At 46.3% G+C, this 21,620-nt stretch overlaps 1 protein-coding gene across 1 annotated transcript in view; it reads right to left on the bottom strand.

Annotated features, from left to right (window-relative positions):
• Positions 1 to 21,620, bottom strand: part of abhd12 (abhydrolase domain containing 12, lysophospholipase) — a 168,221-nt gene that overhangs the window by 44,897 nt on the left and 101,704 nt on the right. Inside the window, exons 7-8 of the mRNA XM_072504536.1 lie at positions 17,060 to 17,189; positions 12,012 to 12,049 (exon numbers count right to left, since the gene is read on the bottom strand). Coding sequence (XP_072360637.1) covers positions 12,012 to 12,049; positions 17,060 to 17,189 — 168 coding nt within the window. The remainder of the gene's footprint in view (positions 1 to 12,011; positions 12,050 to 17,059; positions 17,190 to 21,620) is intronic.

The following is a 21,620-nucleotide window of genomic DNA, read 5'->3' as shown; positions in this document are numbered from 1 at the left end:
TAAGATTATGCCCCTTTGTCAAATTCCCAATCATAGGACACAGTTTATCCACCACTTTAAAGGCCTCAATGAGGTAACTCCTCACACCTTTCTGAACAAACCAACTTCATGCATCCTGTCCTCGTAATTTAATTCTTTGACAAGACCGGTTATCATTCTGCATCCCTTCCAAAGTCAAAATATATTTCCTACAGTTCAGTGTCTAAAACAGAAACTCATTCTGCGGATGTAGTCTGACTGAGGTGACATACAACTGAAGTTTCACTTCCTCACATTTGAAATCCAGACCTCTTGAAAAATAGCCAAATTCTTGGGAGTGTTTGTATTGTTTTTTTGTATCGGTGGACACGATTTTATAATTTGTGTGTGTGGACACTTACATTTTGGTGCTTTTCCAGTAACACAGTGTGCTGAATTACAAGGTCAAGAGTTAAAACACTCCGGAGTTGCTGCTGGTCACCAAATAAATGAAGCTGGCACCATTTAGCTGAACATGGACATGTGACGCTGCAACTTGGGGGACAAATGTGGCCAGGAAAGACAACTTTGCTGAATTATATTTTGCACTGACTCATCATAACACAAGGCCACAAAGCAAATCATAATAGAAGGTGTAGAGTTCGTCAAACCTATTCCCCCTAATGTAGCAGATACAAGTTACATTGTCACAGCCTTCTCCTAGTTAAATTTCCGGAAAGAGCTGACTAAACTCATAAATCTGACAGGAAAGCAAATTTTGTACCAAGCCTTGAATAATGCGCTTCATATTAAACCATAAATTAATCAATCATTTTTGCTTGAATTTATTATATAACCTCCAATCTAAATTTCTAGCCAGTAAATAATCCAACTATTTTAGGAAGTGCAAGGTTTTATTACTAATCAACTTTGATGAAAGCTCAGCCTTGCATTATACATCATAACTGTCAGTGTAACAGTCAACCACAAAAGCCCTCCAAAAATTGTTTCAAAAGCGGAGTATGCAGAGTATAAAACGTGAACCGCCGCCAATTTTGAAAAGTGATGAAAATACATAACACCAGTAATTCATATTAGTATGGCATGGTTTATTGAACAAACTAACTGTACAAACCACATTGAAGGAGCTTTAAAACCAAACATATCTCTTGTCTTTAGCACACTATGCAGAGTTCATTGTCACTTTGGCTGTAGTATCATCGTAAGGATCCCATTCAGGTGTGGTACTTTCAGTTTCAGAATTGTCCCTCCTAAAAACATTTTCCTTTTTAATCCATTGAATTGGATACTCCGCATTTTATGAACAATCTGTTGACAGTTTGTGCACCAGTGAGTGACCCATCTGCTCACAGGAGGTGGGTTACTCATTTAAGTATTTTAATAAGGCTGCATGCCTTTACTTCAACAGCGATTCGACTATGGACGATGGGGTTTCCTTGGCTTCAGGAACCTGGCAGGTGGAAAGCGGTGAGGCCTTTGCAAGACTGCTAGTAGGGCCAGTACAGGGATAGAGGTAAGATGAACGGGCAGGGAAGAGATGGAAATAGGGATGAAGCAGGATGGGGAAGTTGTCCAATAAACTAAATACTGTTTTGTGGGAGGTGGTTGAGGGTAAAGGTGGTTGGAGGTGATGGTAGTCTTGTTTCGGTGAGTCTGGTCTCTCCTATCACTAATTATTGTAGGGATGGGTAAATGTGCTCAGGTGGCAAGGTACAAGTGTTCTGTTATCTATCCAGTTGTAGCCAGGGAATAGCCTGAAGTGGCTTCCCTTCCTGCTCCCAAATAGCTACCTCTGGAACCCCAGAAGATACGATTCTCACCCCTTTGTCACTTATGTGCTATGCCTCGGCAACATCATTTGAAAACACACCAGACTCCCCACACTGTCATTAATTTGTCACATTGCTTGTCGAGCACTGAATGAATGGAAATTTTGGTCAACAAATATTTGGAAAACTTAAGCCACTGACTTTGTCCCCTGCCACAAACTCCATTCCCTTACCACTGACTCCATCCATCGTCTTGGCAACTGTCTGAAGCTGTACCAAACGGTTTGAAATCTTGGTGTGGTATCTTATCCATTACCAAGACCAACCATTTCCAGGTCAGTAACAGCACCTGTCTCTGCCACTGCCTCAGCTGATCTGCTGTGAAACCCTCATTCAAGGCATTATTATCTCAAGATTTTAATGCTCTCCTGGCCAGCCTCCCAATTTGCATCCTTCATGAACTTGAGTTCATTCAAAACTCCACTGGCTGTATCCTAGATTGAATCAACTCCCATTGGCTCATCACCTCTGTACTTGCTGACCTGCTTTGGCACCAAATCCAGCAATATCTCAATTCTGAAAATCTTATTTAAATCCCTCCATGCCATTGCCCTTCCTTCTCTCTCTGCATAGGCCCCAAGATGCATTGCTCTCTCCTCAAAACTCTCCAAAATCTACCTGTTCCAGGGATGAGGAACTTCAGTTATGAAGATAGATTGAAGAAGTTGGAGCTGTTTTCTTTTGAAAGCTGAGAGGAGATTTGATAGAGGTATTCAAAATCATGAAGGGCATGAGCAGTGTACGTAGGGAAAAAAACAGGTCCCACTTGTGAAAAGGTCGAGAATGAGAGGCCACGCATTTCAAGTAATTGACAAAAGCAACATGAGGAAAAACCTTTTTATGTAACAAGTGGCCACGGTCTGGAATACACTGCCCCAGAGTGTGGTGGAGGCAAGTTCAATTGAGGTGTCCAAAAGGGAATTAGACTGTTATCTGAAAAGGAAGGATGTGTGTACGGAGAGAAGGCAGGAAAATGGCAATAGGTCAGTGGTGGGCAACCTAGGTAGTGAGTGGGCCTCCTTCATCTCAGTGGGTGCAAGATTGAAATTGGACTTATTCATGAGGTCATGGTTAATGAACAAGATTAAATACATTTACTACACGTTGAATATTTCATAACGAGTTATAGAAAATTCTTAATCATTGATATATTAATAGACCGATCAACTTCAAATGGTAAAAACAAAAGAAATATTTATACTTTGGACGCAGTGGGAGTGCAAGGCACACACCATCAGTGTTGTGTACAATCAGCATGCACATCAGTGTCTTCCAGACCTCACAACACTGTGGCAACGATCAACAAAGTGTCTCGTGAAGACTTCCGGTTGCGGCTATGCGGAGCTAAGTCGCACATTCGGCGGCTCCTGCAAAAACGGACTTTTGGGCTCTTTTCAGGGCCCCCAACGGCACTTTTTCGACGTTTCCCGGTGTGGGAAGGAGTTAATAATAGCTCCCCGTCAGTATATGGCTTTAACTAGGAGCGGGGCGACAAAAAAGGTGGCGGTGGACCCGAAGAAGGGAGGGAAGAAGGACAAAATGGCGGCGGGTGGAGACCAGGCAGCGTGGATGCAGTGGGCGGAGGAGCAGCAGGAGGGTATCCAGCGCTGCCTCAGAGAGATTAAAACAGACCTGCTAGAGCCGATGAAGGCTTCTATTAATAAGCTGCTGGAGACACAGACGGCCCAGGGGGTGGCGATCCGTGAGGCTCGACAAAAGATCTCTGACAATGAGGACGAGATCTTAGGCCTGGCGGTAAAGGTGGAGGCGCACGAGGCGCTCCACAAGAGATGGCAGGAGCGGTTCGAGGAGATGGAGAATCGGTCGAGGCGGAAGAATCTGCGGATTCTGGGCCTCCCGGAGGAGCTGAGGGGCCGGACGTGGGGGCCTATGTGGTCACCATGTTGAACTCGCTGATGGGAGCGGGGTCCTTCCAGGGGCCCCTGGAGCTGAAAGGGGCCCATAGAGTGCTGGCGAGGAGGTCCAAGGCTAACGAGCCTCCGCGGGCAGTGCTGGTGCGGTTCCATCGGTTCGTCGATCGGGAGTGTGCGCTCAGGTGGGCCAAGAAGGAGAGGAGCAGCAGGTGGGAGAACGCGGAGGTTCGGATATACCAGGACTGGAGTGCAGAGGTGGCGAAGAGGAGGGCCGGGTACAATCGAGCGAAGGCGGTGCTGCACAGGAAGGGGTGAAGTTTGGCATGTTGCAGCCGACACGACTGTGGGTTACGTACAAGGACCGGCACCATTATTTTGAGTCTCCGGAGGAGGCGTGGGCCTTTGTTCAGGCCGAGAAGTTGGACACAGATTGAGGGTCGGGATGGCCGCTTGGGGAGTGACTGCGGTTGATATGTTATGTTTATTTTTGTTTCGAGGGGGGGGGGGGCCTTTGCTTTGCTCCGGGTTTCTTTTTCTCTGTGTTTTTCTCTTTCGGGTCGGTGAGGGTGGCTGGGGCGGGTTGGGCACTGTTTTGGTTGGGTTGGTCGGGGGGGGTTCTTGGAGGGGGGTAGGTAAACGGAACAAGGGGGGTGGACGGCGGTGAGATGGGGCCCCGCGGGGGAGGGGGAGGCCCGAGTCAGGGGTGAGGGGACCGGGCTTGTAAAAGGAGCTGCGTCAGAGGTGGTGGGGCCTGGTAGGTGGAAAGTTGCTGCTGCCATGGTCAAGGAAGAGCTGGAGCGAGTGGGGGGGGGGGGGGTGTCGACAAGGGGGTATGCCGCTGTGAGGAACGGGCCGGGTGTGGGGTGCGGGCGCGTGGCTGGCCGAGGAGGGGTCATGGCTAGTCGGCGGGGGAGGGGGGGCGGATTGCCCCCTGATCCGGCTGATAACCTGAAATGAAAGGGGACTGAATGGGCCGGTTAAGCGGGCCCGCGTGTTCGCGCACCTGGAGGGGTTCAAGGCAGATGTGGTTATGCTCCAGGAGACACACCTGAAGGTGGCAGACCAGGTAAGATTGAGGAAAGGGTGGGTAGGTCAGGTGTTTCACTCGGGGCTGGATGCCAAAAATCGAGGGGTGGCGATCTTGGTGGGAAAGAAGGTGTCATTCGAGGCGTCGAGCATTGTGGCAGATAATGGCGGTAGGTACAGAATGGTAAGTGGTAAGTTGCAGGGAGAGAGGGTGGTACTGGTCAATGTGTATGCCCCGAACTGGGATAATGCGGGTTTTATGCAGCGTATGTTGGGTCGGATCCCAGACTTGGAAGTGGGGGGCCTGATAATGGGGGGGGAGACTTTAACACGGTGCTGGATCCGGCACTGGATCGCTCCAGGTCTAGGACGGGTAGGAAGCCGGCGGCGGCTTGAGTGCTGAGGGGGTTTATGGACCAGATGGGAGGGGTGGACTCTTGGAGATTTGCAAGGTCGGGGGCGAGGGAATTTTCATTCTTCTCACATGTCCATAAGGCTTATTCCCGAATTGACTTTTTCATTTTGAGTAGGGCGCTGATAGTGAGAGTAGAGGATACTGAGTATTCGGCAATAGCCATTTCGGACCACGCCCCGCATTGGGTGGACTTGGAGATGGGGGAGGAGAGGGACCAGCGCCCGCGGTGGCGCTTGGAGGTGGGGCTGCTGGCGGATGAGGAGGTGAGCGAGCGGGTCCGAGGAAGTATAGAGAGGTACTTGGAGACCAACGACAACGGGGAGGTCCGAGTGGGGATGGTATGGGAGGCACTGAAGGCGGTGGTGAAGGGAGAGTTGATCTCCATTAGGGCCCACAAGGAGCGGAGGGAGAGGGAGAGGCTGGTGGGGGAGATGGTGAGGGTAGACAGGAGGTATGCGGAGGAGCCCGAGGAAGGATTGTTGAGGAAGAGGCATAGCCTCCAGGCCGAATTCGACCTGGTGACCACCAGGAAGGCGGAGGTGCAGTGGAGGAAGGCCCAGGGGGCAATTTACGAGTATGGGGAAAAGGCAAGCCGGATGCTGGCGCATCAGCTTCGGAAGCGGGACGCAGCTAGGGAGATCGGGGGAGTTAAGGACAGGGGAGGGAGTGTGGTGCGGAGTGGGGTTGGCATCAATGGGGTCTTCAGGGACTTTTACGAGGAATTGTACCGATTCGAGCCACCACGGGAGGAGGGAGGGATGGGCCGCTTCCTGGACCAATTGAGGTTTCCAAAGGTGGAAGAGGGACTGGTGGCGGGATTGGGGGCCCCGATTGGGCTGGAGGAGCTGATCAAAGGGATAGGAAGCATGCAGGCGGGGAAGGCACCGGGGCCGGCCGGTTTCCCGGTTGAATTCGATAAAAAAATAGGTGGACCTGGTGGGCCCGTTGTTAGTTAGGACCTTTAATGAGGCAAGGGAGGGGGGGGCTTTGCCCCCGACGATATCCCAGGCACTGATCTCCTTGATCCTGAAGCGGGACAAGGATCCCCTGCAATGTGGGTCTGACAGACCGATTCCCTTGCTAAATGTAGATGCCAAGGTGCTGGCGAAGGTCTTAGCCACGAGGATTGAGGATTGTGTGCCACAGATCATCCATGGAGACCAGACGGGGTTTGTGAAGGGGAGACAGTTGAACGCGAATGTGCGGAGGCTTTTGAACGTCATCATGATGCCGGCGAGGGAGGGGGAGGCGGAGATAGTGGTGGCGATGGATGTTGAGAAAGCCTTCGATAGGGTAGAGTGGGGGTACCTGTGGAAGGTGCTGAAGAGGTTCGGGTTTGGGGAGGGGTTTGTCAGGTGGGTTAGGCTGTTGTATGAGGTCCCGATGGTGAGTGTGGCCACAAACAGGAGGAGGTCCGAGTACTTTTGGTTGCACCGAGGGACGAGACAGGGGTGTCCCTTGTCCCCCCTGCTCTTCGCACTGGCGATTGAACCCCTAGCTATGGCACTGAGGGAGTCAAGGAACTGGAAGGGTTGGTGCGGGGCGGGGAGGAGCATAGGGTGTCACTTTATGCAGACGACCTGCTGCTGTCTGTGAGTCGAGGAACTGGATGGGGTTGGTGCGGGGTGGGGAGGAGCATAGGGTGTCACTTTATGCAGACGACCTGCTGCTGTCTGTGGCAGACCCGGTGGGAGGAATGCCGGAGGTAATGAGGATTCTTAGGGAATTTGGGGACTTTTCGGGGTACCAGCTCAACATGGGGAAGAGCGAGCTGTTCGTAGTTCATCCAGGGGACCAGGAGAGGGGGATTGGCGAGCTCCCACTAAAAAAGGCGGAGAGGAGCTTCAGGTATTTAGGGGTCCAGGTGGCCAGGAGCTGGGGGGCCTTGCGTCGGCTTAATTTTACAAGGCTGGTGGAGTAAATGGAGGAGGAGTTCTAGAGGTGGGACGCGTTGCCGCTATCCTTGGCGGGTAGGGTGCAGTCAGTCAAAATGACAATGCTCCCAAGGTGTTTGTTCCTGTTCCAGTGCCTCCCAGTGTTTATCCCAAAGGCTTTTTTCAGGCAGGTTAACAGGGGTATAATGGGGTTTGTGTGAGCGCGAGGGACTCCGAGGGTGAGAAGGGTGTTCCTGGAGCGGAGTAGAGATAGGGGGGACTGGCGCTGCCCAACCTCTGTGGGTATTACTGGGCCGCCAATGTGACGATGGTGCGCAAGTGGGTGATGGAGGGGGCGGGGGCTGCATGGAAGAGGCTGGAGACAGCGTCTTGTGTGGGTACGTGTCTGGGGGCGCTGGCAACGGCGCCGCTGCCGCTCCCTCTAAGGAGGTGTACCACGAGCTCGGTGGTGGTGGCTGCCCTCAAACTTTGGGGGCAGTGGAGGCGGCACAGGGGGGGAAGTTGGGGCCTCGGCGTGGACCCCATTACGGGGGAACCACCGGTTCGCCCCAGGAAGAACAGGTGGAGGGTTTGCGGGGTGGCACAGGGCAGGGATACGAAAGTTGGGGGACCTGTTTGTGGACGGGAAGTTCGCGAGCCTGGGTGAGCTGGAGGAGAAGTATGGGCTCCCCCCGGGGAAAACCTTCAGGTACTTACAGGTAAGGGCGTTTGCCAGGTGGCAGGTGGTGGAATTCCCGCGGCTACAGCCACACACAGTACAGGACAGGATGCTCTCGGGGGGGGGGGGTGGGGAAGATCTCGGAAACGTGCCAGGTGATGCAGGAGGAGGAGGAGGCCTCGGTGGTGGAGTTGAAAGGTAAGTGCGAGGAGGAGTTGGGAGAGGAGATCGAAGAGGGGGCGTGGGCAGATGCCCTAGGGAGGGTGAACTCTTCCTCTTCGTGCGCGAGGCTCAGCCTCATACCGTTTAAGGTGCTGCACAGGGCACACATGACTGGGACAAGGATGAGCAGGTTCTTTGGGGGTGAGGACAGGTGTGTTAGGTGCTCAGGGAGCCCAGCAAATCACACCCATATGTTCTGGGCATGCCCAGCGCTGGAGGAATTTTGGAAGGGCGTAGCGAGGACGGTGTCGAGGGTGGTAGGATCCAGGGTCAAACCGGGCTGGGGGCTCGCAATATTTGGGGTGGCACAGGAGCCGGGAGTGCAGGAGGCGAAAGAGGCCGGAATTCTGGCCTTTTCGTCCCTGGTAGCCCAGCGAAGGATTCTTCTTCAGTGGAAAGATACGAGGCCCCCAAGCGTGGAATCCTGGATCAGCGATATGGCAGGGTTCATTAAATTGGAGAGGGTGAAATTCGCCTTGAGAGGGTCGGTACAAGGGTTCTTTAGGCAGTGGCAACCGTTCTTAGACTTCCTGGCAGAACGATAGACATTGGTCAATGGCAGCAGCAGCTCGGGGGGGGGGGGGGGGGGGGGGGGGTTGTTACTTTATTACTGTTTTTGTTATTTACACTGAAGGGTCTGAGGGGGGTGTATACACCTGTTGTGTTAAGTCGGGTTGTTAATGTTAATTTATTATTTATGTACGGGGGGGGGGGGGGGGGTTGCTTTTCTAGATTGTGTTTTGTACTTAACCCTGTTGGGTTCCTTTTTTCATTTTGTTATTGATATTTTATGAAAACCTTTGATAAAAATTATTTTTTTTTAAAAACAAAGTGTCTTGTGGGCCACACCCAGAACCCAGATGGGCCGCCATATGGCCGCTTGGTCGCAGATTGCCCACTACTGCACTAAGTGAATTGCTCATACGGAAAACCGGTGCAGCCACCCTGGGCAGAATTGCTTCCTTCTGCATTACAACAGTTCTGTGATTCTGCAAAAGCATCCCATGATTTGACGATGAAACCACACAAAACATCAAGTGGGGCAAGTCACACATTTCCACTCTTTGTGAAGTTTCTTTTCTTCAGTCAACCATTCACCAATTCAATTTGCCATGAACATTATCCTTGAATGGCTTCTTGAAATATACATCGGAAGGTTGAACAATGGAGGTTAGACCCCTTGGCATAACTTCAATGTGGGTATTATTTCTTCACAGTCGTCTCTTGATCTCAATCGGTTATTTGAGATTTGAATATGTCCCACACTAATGAGCTGTTTTTTTTTTTAAAAACGTAGGCCACCTGGATGCCTATTCCACACATTATCCCCATCCTCGGCCATCCAACCATCGTCACGGACATGCACAAAATCTCCTCCAAGGAATTTGATATTCAGTGTGGTTTTAAATTTGAAAATGACCATAGGCCTTAATTTCATTGCATCGGCCATGGAGGCTAGTATCACTGTGAAGCTTGTTTTCTCACATCCTGTGGCTGCCATGAGAATTGTTTTTAATCTTTCCACTCCACAGCATGGCTGTCGGATAGCGCAAAATCCATGGGTCTTTTATCCATGTTGCCAATTTAACAAAATGGGCACTCGTGTTTTTGCCACTGTCCAATTGAGAATCACTGGGATCTGGTAATGTTGGCATTGAAGGCTTTTGGTAGTCTCAGCAATCTTTGTCTTCTGTCATAGCACAAGACATTTTTGTTCTATAAAGTGGCTACACCAACTCTCTTTGTTGGTCTGAAATATTTACCTGACTCGCGGCTTGATTTGGCTAACACACAAGCATTGCATTTCTGGTGATGATGAAACCATTCCAATAATTTTTGAGCACCATTCCAAGATCAAGCCAGTGGCTAGTCTCTGTTCGCATGGTGCCTTGAGTTTTGGGCACCTTCTTCAGGGTGGTTTCCTCCTTCTTCCATTCCCACACCAGTTTTTCATGAACACAAAATTCTCTCTCTGCAGCAGTTACTTGATGAGTTAGCAAATGTTGGCATAAAAACAACTTCATACTTCATTCTTTTTGTTGGAAGGCTCATTATTCCTCACCATTTGCCTGCGGGTTTTGATCTGCGTGGGCATGCCTTAAACTCTTTGCATCTTCACAACACAGCCTGAATCGCCGACTTGATCCATTCCGCTCAGTTATAAGGTAAAACATAGAATCCCTCAAAATCTCCACAGTGCAGAAGGAGACCATTCGGCCCATCGGGTCAGCACCAATCTTCCAAAAGAACACCCTACCTAGACCCAATCCCTGCAACCCCATAACCTAACCTGCACACCTCTATACACTAAGGGGCAATTTAGCATGGCCAATCCACCTAACCTGCACATCTTTGGACTGTGGGAGGAGACCGGAGCACCCGGAGGATACCCACGCAGACACTGGGAGAAAGTGCAAACTCCACCCAGACAGTCACCCAAGTCCGGAATTGAAACCGGGTCCCTGGTACGGTGAGGCAGCAGTGCTAACCACTGTGCCACCGTGCCGCCCTGTGCATGCACTTGTGCGTTGAAAAATTGAGGCTAAGTGTGGTAATATACCACTGTGGATCTCACCAAAAAAGCCAGCAAGAAACACCCTGCCAAACCCGCTCAAAATGGCACTTAGAAATGTTTCCATTTAATCGCGCCCAAAATATTTGTGATGTCTTCAGTGGAAACAGTTACATTCAAAGAATAACTCATCTTTTCTGCTTAAAAAGTGCCATGACATGTTTTTTTGACCAACGATAAATGGTTAAAATTACTTAATAGTACAAGTGCAGGGAAGTTTTCCTTTATAATTCACTGATCTGGCCCAGGTGGAGTACTGTTCCTAATCATGAAAACAAGGATATTAAGGCTTTGGACAGGGTACAGATGAGATTTACGGGAATGGTATCTGGGATTAGGCACCCATTAGTGTGAAGTGGCTGGAGAAGGTTGTTCTCCTCGGAACTGAGAAGGTTAATTGGGGATTTAGTGCTACATAGATGTTCAAAATTGTGAAGTTGTTTTGATAAAGCAGAACAAGTTTCCACTGGCAGAAAGATCAGCTTCCAGAGGACATAGATTTAAGATAATTGTTAAAATCTCAGGGGAGCGGGAAGAAATTTCCCTTACACACTGAATAATGATGATTTGGAATGCATTGGCTGAAAGGGCGATGAAAGCGGATAAGCAAATATTCGATGCTGGGTAGAAAGGGGCTGATGTAGTCCTATTCCTCAGCTGGCTCAGGTCCTCAATGCCGTATGATTAAGTGTATATGCACTTCAGTGCCTGTAAGGTAGAATGGTGTATTTGTATGTCATTTTAATGTAATGTTTTTTAATTTCACCGTTCATTTAATTTCCCATTCAACATTTCGCTGTTACCTGCTGAATGCTTCTATTTTTGTTGCTGTTGTACATGATGTTATGTGTGCATGTTTTTAACCTGATTACGTAGACTATGAATGTTTTGATAGAAACTACACTTCATTCTGCTAATGGACTGTGAACATGTTTAACGAATAAAATACTGTTATTATTGAATATATAGAATTTACAACTCAGAATCCAAGAGAAGATCAAGGGGCCACTGGTCCAAATCAGTTAAAGGCAATTGTAGGACTTTTATCTGGAACATTCTTCGCACAAGCAGTGATCAATATGTTGAACAGACTCCTGAGTGGAACAGTTAAGATGAAACCTCCACAATTATTCAAGAAGCAAGTGGATGTTGCAGTGGGGGGGAAGGTTCAGGATGAATGAGCCACAGTAAGTCTTCCTTATCTATATGTATTTAATGATCTTGCACCCAGATACCACTGATCACAGATACAGGGAAAGTCAAATGAGATCACTATTGCCAATCTCTTGCATTAGAACCTTCCATAGAATTTGGGTTCATAAGAATGTTGCCACTATGAACTCCATTTGTAAACTAAACTTTGTAGCAAGCCAAGCAGTTTTGATTAGTTTGCAATCTTGGAACTAATGTTGAGCTATTCATTCAAGAAGGCATAGGGTTAATTTTCGCAATGCTGATTGTTGCAGGTATAAATATATTTTCAACAAGAAAAGCAAGGATGGTTGCAACAACTTAACCAACAAGTTGAAGAAGCACTTTACCTTTTTCACACAGATGCCGTACAACATTTGTAGCTACTCTAAAAAGAGCAGAGAGAAATTATTTTCTACTTACAACAGAACACAACAAATTAAAAATTCAGAATGCCTTTCTTAAGCTAGCATACAGCAAGTGTTCAATTTGTATCTGTGCATACAATCCCATTTATTAAATCATTTAACCATTCGCTTTAAAAATAAATCACTTGTTAACCAATATACAGTGCATCAGAAGGTTGAGTGTAAAATATTGAAGCTGAAAGTCTGAAATAAAAATAGAAAACGCTAGAAATACTCAGCAGGTCTGGCAATATTTGTGGAGAAAGAGTTTAATTGAGTCGGGATGACTCAAGGGCCCTTTAATAATGGCGGATGGTCCCAAATCCGCGATTCATGACCCCATTCCTGGGTTCCTATATTAAGGACGGCCAGTTCCATCGCTGGACAGGCAGGTCCTCGTCCTCTGCAATTTTGATGGAGTTAAGCCAGCTTTTTAAAGAGTTTTGGCTCATGGCAGCTGAAGGGGCATCAAGAACGATAGTCTGTATGAGGGAATCGTTTGCATAGCAAGTTCAAAAGGTGCAGCTCATGACCCCCTCCCAACCATTCCTGATGTCCCCTCATGCCAAGCTATGCCCCCCCAAACAACCTACGTGGCCCCTCGTGCACCCCCACATCAAGCTATGGCATTTGAATGTCCATTTACCCACTGTATAGAATGAATGAACATAATAATGTGTGCAAAAAATTAATTGATAGCTCACCGCTTTAAAAGAAAACCTTTATTACTACAGCCCAATAAATGGGTCAAACATCCAGAGTGTTTAAAGTATCACAAGCTGAAACAGCAAGCACATGAAACCTATTTATCGGTGTAAATAAACATTGTGAAATTGACAGCATGGATCAGCGCACCAAAGCTGTCAATCAAGCACTGTGTTCTCTGTGGCTGAGGCGGTTTAATGCACCAATAGATTTCGGGGCTCTTAGCCAAGAAAACATTTTGGGGCTCTCAGCCAACAATGAGGCTTGGCTGAGAGCCCAGAAATCCATTAGCCTGTTGAAGCACATGATCCGAGGGAAATTGTTGCTCGGTAGATCAGACAGCCAGAGCTGTCAATTTCACAATTTTTACATGCATAGGAAAAAGTGCCTTCCAGTGCTTGCAGTTTCAGCTTTTGATACTTTAAAGTGTCTGGATTATCAACTCTTTTATTGAGCCATAGTCAAAATGAGTTTTTTTGAAAGAAAAAGTTATCAATGGTGATTATAAAACTTTTTTTTCACAATTCTACTATCACAACAGCAGTCATTTGTTCTATACAGTGTGTGGTGGGTGAATGGGCATGGAAGTATGGGGGGGGGGGGGGGGATGCAAGGGCCAGAGGGCCTATTCTTACTATAAACTGGGGCAAAGTCCCATAGCACCGAAGTGGGCCTTTTAAACAGCTCACCTCCACACCCATTTTGGTGGCTGCCTTCAACCTTTCCCAGGTCAGCTGACCTGTCTGAAGTGTCCCCCCACCCCCCCCCCCCCCCTCCCCCGAACACACACTGAAAATCCAATCCACGCAGGTGCTTTCCTCCTGAGGCAGGCAGGCCGTGTCGGCAATTTTCCTGCGAACTGCCTTGAGGAATGAAATCCAGCCCAATGTTTCAGGGGAATTTCTCTTTTGTCAGATCTGGAAGCACTTATAGATGAAACACTTTTAAGCAAGGCAGAGAAAGGTAAAAGGAAATATATAACATACAAGGAGTGTGGAAGGCAGAAGAGATTAAATGACAAAAACGAGGATGATGCAAGGGGAAAGAAGATGGTAATATTTTTATGCTAGCTGATCAAGAAGATTCTGTGTTTCCTATTTACGCCTCTAGATGCATCTTTTGCTCCTTTATTTATCCCAATATTGTTTCCTTTGGACTTGGACCATCACTGCTCTGGTCATTTAACCTCTCCTGCTCTTTACTATAATCATAGATCTTCCTTTTTTTTATTTCCTACCCTCCCATTACCCTTTCCCTACAGCAGTCGCTACGATCAGTCAAACAGACAAGCCCTTTGCTCAGTGCTCTACTTCTTAGTCTTGCACTTTTCTCTTCAGCTACCTGCAGGAACATCCCAGCTTCGATTTCCAGTTGCCTTGCTTCAAAACTATCTCTCTTTAAGTACTCCCAGTTCTAAAGAATGGTCATTGACTGGAAAAATTAACTCTCTCCACAGATGCTGCCTGACCTGCTGAGTATTTCGGTTTCTATTTCACAATGTAACAAACTTGACTTTATCTTGTACCACAAAGTCAAATTTAACTATTATTGGCTGCTTCGCTGTTGTGACAAATTATTTAAATATTACAGGTTCATACATCTATTATGCTCAGTTCAGCTATATCTACTTGATTACACCACAAAAAGATAAATAAAATCTATACTGCATACCTTAATGCTTCAAATAACATTTTTTTTTTTTTTAAACAAGGTAAATATGAAATTCAGAATATTTAATTTTAAAAATTTGCCTAGCTCTCTCATTTGTTTCCCTCGTTATAGTTGTCTATCTCCTGCCACATGTTGGTTTGTGGGGAATAGACCCCAAATCTGGGCCTCTCCATTAGTTTCAGCAGGGAGGCAATATCGACACAGAATTAGTTGAGACTGTGAATGCACCAAGCCAACAGAAATTACCAATTAGCAACAGCACTTTACATGGTGACATAATTAGCAAGTAACCGTATAAACATGTGCAATGAACTTTATATGAACCGATAGAACACTGCTAAAATGTTCAAGCACTGGGTCACTGTCCGTGGGGAGTTTGCACATTCTCCCCGTGCCTGCGTGGGACAATGGCAGCTTTGAGCTGGATGGTGTCAAGCCTCTTAAGTCTTATTGGAACTGCTTCATCCAGGCAAGTGGACAGTATTCCATCATACTTCTGACTTTTGCCTTGTAGCTAGTGTGTAGACTTTGGGGAGTCAGGAAGTGAGTTAGACTCCATAGAATTCCCAACTTGTGACCTGCTCTTCTAGCCACAGTATTTATATGGCTGGTCCAGTTCAGTGTCTGGGTAGTTGTAAACCCCCGGGATGCTGATGGTAATGCCATTGAACGTCAAAGGGAGATGGTTGGAATCTCACTTCTTGGGGAAGGTACTTGTGTGACACAAATGTTATTTGCCAATTATCAGCTCAAGCCTGAATATAGTTCAGGTCTTGCTGCATATGGACACTGACTGCTTCAGTATTTGAGGAATGGTGAATGGCGCTGAACATTGCACAATTATCAGGCAAAATCTCCACTTCTGACCTTCTGGATGGCCAGATGGTTATGAGGCAAGGTCATTGATGAAATATCTAAGAAAATGTCTTACATGCGTATCACTTTGGTCATACCGGTAGGGAAAAAAATGACATGGAAAGAAATCAGCAGAATGTGACAACCCTGTGGTGGGCAATGGTCAACAACGTCTCACAGGCTGTAGGCAGAACCAAGATGTAGCCTCGGGACTGTAGGTTGCCCAACACTGAGGCAGAGGAAAGTAGCGTTGTGCCTGATAATCTCTACAATGCAACATCCAAATTGTCAGTGTGCCAGTAATTTCTGTATAAAGACTGCACTGTGTGAATTAACAGATCTAACTTTACCACCTGCAAGGACAATGGCATCAATTGCACAGGAATGTTACATAGCCTCACTCCAAGTCACACACTGTCACTGGGTCAAAATGTTGTAATTCCTTGCCTAACAAATGCTGTGGAAGCACCTTCACGCCAGCAGTGCAGCAGTTCAAGGCAGCCCACCATAATTTTCTCAAGAGCAACTAGTGATGGCAATAAATGCTGGCCTTGCTAGAGATATCCAGGTTCCTCAGACTGAAGTCTTTAGAAAGCTCTTGAATTAAATATTGTGCATGACTTTAATATTCTAACTTTTCTTTATAGAAAATATTTTATTGAGGCATTTATCATTTTAGTATTCTAACTTTTGAATGTAAGACAGTATTATGAAAACAGATTAGATAAAGTGAAGTACATTGGCACAAAGTTGTTTTCAGTTAAACCCATTGTTCTGGTGCATGTGTAAACTCAAAAGATAAATTAATTCAATTTGTATTGTGGCAAAAATACATCTTTCCATGGTACAGATTGTTGCTTTCTGGTGCCCTACCATGCTGACATGGTATTTTTGTAGCGCCCTGTAAAGGGTGGAAGAGGGAGAAAACACTTCACAAAATAAAAGAGGATATCAAAGCTTTGACAAAGACTTAGAGCCACTAAGTGACAAGTTGGAGATTGTCATATTGTTATTTTTAAAATCTCTACTGGGAATCCAAAGTTGGTCTTGGGTTTTCTTCTTTTTCTTATTGTCAGAGTACAATAGGCTAATCGGACCTGTGCCAGAACATTGATTGAACTATTTAATTAACCCTACTCCAATGTTCTTTCCCCATAGCCGTGCAAATGTTTGCTTTTCAAATATTTTACAATTTCCTCCTGAAGGTCACCACTAAATCTGCTTCCAGCACCCTAGGGCAGTGAATTGCAGATGTTTAATACCACTTTCCATTTAAATTGTACTGCCAACTGCAGCATGTGCAGAGGAACATATCCCATGGCTCCCATAGGCCATTCCTAACTCTCCCTGAGGCACTTGGCAACTGTAACAAATGTGTTTGCAACAAATTTTCAGTAGGAGTTATAGCCCTAAACATAATTTTCCTCAATCGAGGAGGTACTGATGTGATTGCAGCTGTGCGACAAACAGTAATTGACAGGAAGTCTGATGTAGCCCAATCCTCTCGCATGCATCCTCCCTCTCAAAATCTATTAGAATATATGAATTATGCCAAAAGTATCTCAGCCTCTGAAGCCCATCTAAGCAGACAGAGATGGAAAGTCTGAAATACCTTACCCTTTATTGTTTTTCCTTGTTCAGATTATTCTTCAACACATACTTCATTAAAAATAAAACAATTGCAGAAGCCACCAATATCTCCTTGAAATAATTGAGGATCTCTACATGTGAAAGCCAGCTGTAAACAATGAGTTACTTACCCTGTGCCTAGTGAGTGCCCCCAGATGTAAACTGAATTCTTTCCACTCCTCGCTTTCAACCAATTGTAAGTGTAGATAGCATCTGTGGTCATCCCCCTCTCGGAGGGGGTCCCTTCTGAGTCTCCCCATCCTAGATTCAAGAGACAAACCAAAATCAAAGAGCTGTTTCTTAAACTTTAAGAATCTTATTTTGACATTTTCTGAATCTTGCAAGCTAGGAATAAAGTCATTCACTTAAAATAACAAACTGCCATTTGACCAAGTGTGACACCAAGGGGCCCGAGCAAACAAGTCAATAGAATCAGGGGAAAAACTCTTCAATGGGTGGAATCTTAACTAGCACAAAGGAAGATGGTTGCGGTTGTTGGAGGTCGATCATTTCAATCCCAGGATATTGCTGCCAGAGTTCCTCAGGGCAGTGACTTAGGCCAATCTTCTTCAGATGTTTCATCAATGACCTTGCCTCATAACCATCAGGCCATCCAGAAGGTCAGAAGTGGGGATTTTCCCAGATAATTGCACAATGTTCAGCGCCATTCACTACTTCAGGTGCTGAACCAGTCAGTGTCCATATGTAGCGAGACCTGAACAAAATTCAGGCTTGAGTCGACAAGTCGCAAGTAACATTCGTGTCACACAAGTGCCTGGCAGCGATCTTCCCCAAGAAGTGTGTTGCTCTTTTTAGCCTTAGTCTATTGGCTCTGATTACGTCACCTTTGCTCACGAGTCGCCAGATATCTTTATGATACCGCCACGTGGTTCAAGTTCAGGTTATGATTAATAATACAGCACACCGCTTAGTAAGGATTAAAACAACGGTCATTTATTATATACAACAAGCAATATTAATACCCTAATACTACTGTGGTAGTATGCATTAGGGGTCATGTGGGACTGTGAAGCCGTGATGCCATTGGCTGACAGATCCCAGGTCCTGGTTGGCTGTTGATCTCTAGCTCCGCCCTGAAGGCGGAGTATAAGAACCAGAAGTTCTCCCCGCAGCTCCAGTCTGTTGCTGAACTGCGGGGAACAAGTCACGCTTAATAAAGCCTCATCGACTTAATCTCTATTCGTCTCTCGTGAGTCATTGTGCGCTACAATTACTTTCTATATAATAAACCTATCACTACTGGCCAATACTTAACTTTAGGAAGAGCCCACCAGGTCAGGGAAATGAATGGCTTGTCCAATCAGATCTGGCCCGCGGGATTCAAAAGGCTGCTACAGGTCGGTGGCTAGGTGACTCTATTGGATAGCGATCGCTGGATTCAAACTTACAGTTGCCGGTTGCTGGTCTTGCGAAGGTCTCGAGCAGGCGAAGAGGAGAGAGAGAGAGAGAGAGGTCTGAACTTGGCCCCTCACTTTTATAGGGCCCAGGGGCTTCCCGCCTCCAGGGGCGGCCCTTGACCCTGAGTCCCAAGTGATTGGATTTGTTCCCAAACCCTGGGGTCGATGTGTCCAATGGTGAGGCGATTCCTCGATCGGGGGGTGGTCGTTCACCTGTCTTTGTTTCGGCCACTGCAGGCGCCGACAGGTCTGGCCCGGTATTCAATTGCTAATATGTTGCAATTGTTCCCGGGGATAGCCGATTTAACTGTGGATGTCTGAATAGATGGGCTGCAAACAGTCCTGAATGTAACTGCAAATACCTGGGTTGATGGGCTGTTGATAGCCCTGAGTATCGATCTGGGCTACCTTCCCAGAGCCGAATATGCAATACTGTCTGCAGCTGCCTGCTTGTGTCTCGTTAGCTGCTTTTTCCAGCAGTCTTTCAGGTTGGCCGTTTCAAACTGGGTTTGTGCCAGATTAATCGGAACGCAGCCATTTTACGTGGCTACAAGTGAGACTCCAATCATCTCCCTTTGACGTTCAATGGCATTACCATCAACATCTCGGGGGTTGATCATCGCCCAGACACTGAACTGGACCAGCCATATAAATGCTGTGGCTACAAGAGCAGGCCACAAGTTGGGAATTCTATGAAGTGTAACTCACTTCCTGGCTCAAAGAACAAAACAGGCCCTCCAAGCCTGTTCTGGTCATGATACCAACAGGCCCTTCGGCCCTCCAAAGCCTGTAGCGGTCATGATACCAACCTTTGCCAAAACCCTAAAGAACAAAGACACCCCAAAGTCTACACACTAGCTACAAGGCAAAAGTCAGATGTGTGATGGAATACTCTCAACTTGCCTGGATGAAGCAGTTCCAATAAGGCCCAAGAGGCTTGACACCGCCCAGCTCAAAGTAGCCATCTTAAGTGGCATTCCCTCCCTCCACCACCGACATACATTGGTAGCAGTGTGTACAATGTACAAGAAGCAATGCAGCAACTCACAAACAGCACTTTTCAAACCCGTGACCACTGCCACCTAGAAGGACAAGGGCAGCAGATGCATGGGAACACCATCATCTCAAGGTTTTCCCTCAAGGGACACACCAGTCTTACTTAGAACTATATTGCCATTTGACACATACTGCTGGCCCCTCTCTCCAACACAGTTCTCACCAGACTTCTCCATGAAATGCTTCCATCTCCAGCCATCGAGGGTCATGATCTACCTGACAATGGTGACGATTAGTTATTTCAGAGTGCCAAAATGGTGCTATATTTTGCTACATGCATGGCAATTTCTATTCTTATACCACAATCAGCTGCTGCAAAATTCTAATGCAGGAAATGATATCAAGTGAACATGTTTGCAGTAAGTGTAACCTTCTAAAGCAGAATTTATTGACAGCTATTTGGGTTGTTTCTACTGGGATAAATGTGGCATTCTAATCCAGATACAATTCCATAAATCTGCTTCAGCTTTTCATCAGATCTGCTGTATTTTAATAATCAGGACTTTTTCCAATGGCTGGCTTTGACGTCACAGGTACTGCAATACATGTGTGGTAAGTGTGCCCCCTACAGTTGTGGCGTCAGGAAACTTGGCCTGTACCAATTAGCTTGTACAGCTTGTATTCACTCGCCTCAATTTTCCTACCAAAAATGTATCACCTCACACATTTCTACACGGAATTTCATCTGCCAGGTGTCTGCCTGTACCATCAGCCTATGGCCTCTTGAAGTCTAATACTACCTGCATCACTACTACTGTACTTCCAAGTTTCATATCATCTGCAAAATGATTGACCCAAATTATTAGTCATTCATTAACTATTTAGTTGAGTAAATGTCACTTGTATGATACTATCAGGCATCCTTCAGTTGTAGTCTTCCTCAATATTTCCTTAACTTATTATTTATATCATCTAGTTTAACCCACCCTGCCTAAAAGTAGTTCACCTCTCAACATCTTCCAGTTCTGACGAAAGATCAGCCTGAAACATTAACTTGGTTTCTCGCACAAATGCTACCCGACAGTATGCATTTCCTGTCTTTACTGCAGATTTCCAGCACTGCATTATTTTGTTTCAGCTAAGTATCTGCTAATGTCCACTTCCAACTTTTTAAAAAATGCATTATGTTCCATCTCCGGTTTATTTTCTACATTGAGAACAAGTCAAATCATCTTCACACCTTGGTACGTGACACTTTCTCCAAACCCTGATTGGAGAATTACACTCAGCATGCACGGCTCAAATGATTTATGCAGGATCAAAATAACTCATTTAACTTTTTAAACAAATGCCCTTAAGGGGGAAATTGTTTGAAAACTTTCCTTGTGAGCTTCATGTTCGGCAGTTGAACATTGATAGGCTAGTGTGTAATGTCTTCACACTTGTTTTCTCAAAGAGGTTTGGATTTGGGATTAGTAGTCATGTTTCACTCATTTGCCAAATACTTGCGAGAGATTATTGAATCAGTGGAGGAGGGCCATCTATAATTTTACTGATTTTCGGAAGGAATTAAGTTCAACATGCAGGACTTGAAGAATACCTAGCTGAATTGACAACTGCCTTGGTGATACAAACTAATAGTCTATAATAAATGGAAAATGCTCAATCTCAGGTCCAGCAACTGACAAGAATTATATAACCTAATTAACTCCACTCTTTCCCCATGGCCCTGCAAATTTTCCTTTTCAAGTATACATTAATTTTCTTTTGTAAGTTAATATTGAATCCGCTTCCAGAACTCTTTCCGGAAATGCATTTCAGGTCGCAACTGGTGTGAAAAATTCTCGTTTACGCTTACTGTTTTGCTAATCACCATAAACCTTTGGTACTTTGCTTAATGGCCCAATTGCTAGTGGTAACAGTTCTCCCCTCCCATCTATTCCTCTATTCCATCAAAAGTCGTCAAGTTTGAATATCTCTGTAAAATCTCCCTCAACTTCCCCGGTCTGAGGGCAATAGCCCATCCTCCCTCGTCTCTCCACATAAAGGTCCCTCTTCCCTGCCACCAATCTTTCATAAGGCTCAAGTCACCAGCTTGTGCAGAATAGCAATAAGGGGGAAGTTTCTCTGTACACCTGGCTGAAGCTGGCAGGTTTCCCCGAGGCCTGAGAAAGATAGCTGGTCACCGTCAAGCCTGATCCAGCAAAGCTGATCAAGTCGGAGGCTTTCAATCTCATTAATGTATATAAAGTGCTAAACTTCCTTCTGCAAATTGGTT

The sequence above is a fragment of the Scyliorhinus torazame genome, chromosome 1, assembly GCF_047496885.1.
Source record: "Scyliorhinus torazame isolate Kashiwa2021f chromosome 1, sScyTor2.1, whole genome shotgun sequence".
In the NCBI taxonomy this organism is placed as follows: Eukaryota; Metazoa; Chordata; class Chondrichthyes; order Carcharhiniformes; family Scyliorhinidae; genus Scyliorhinus; species Scyliorhinus torazame.
Note: the sequence above shows the minus strand (reverse complement) of the source record. Positions and strands in the feature narration are given on the sequence as shown.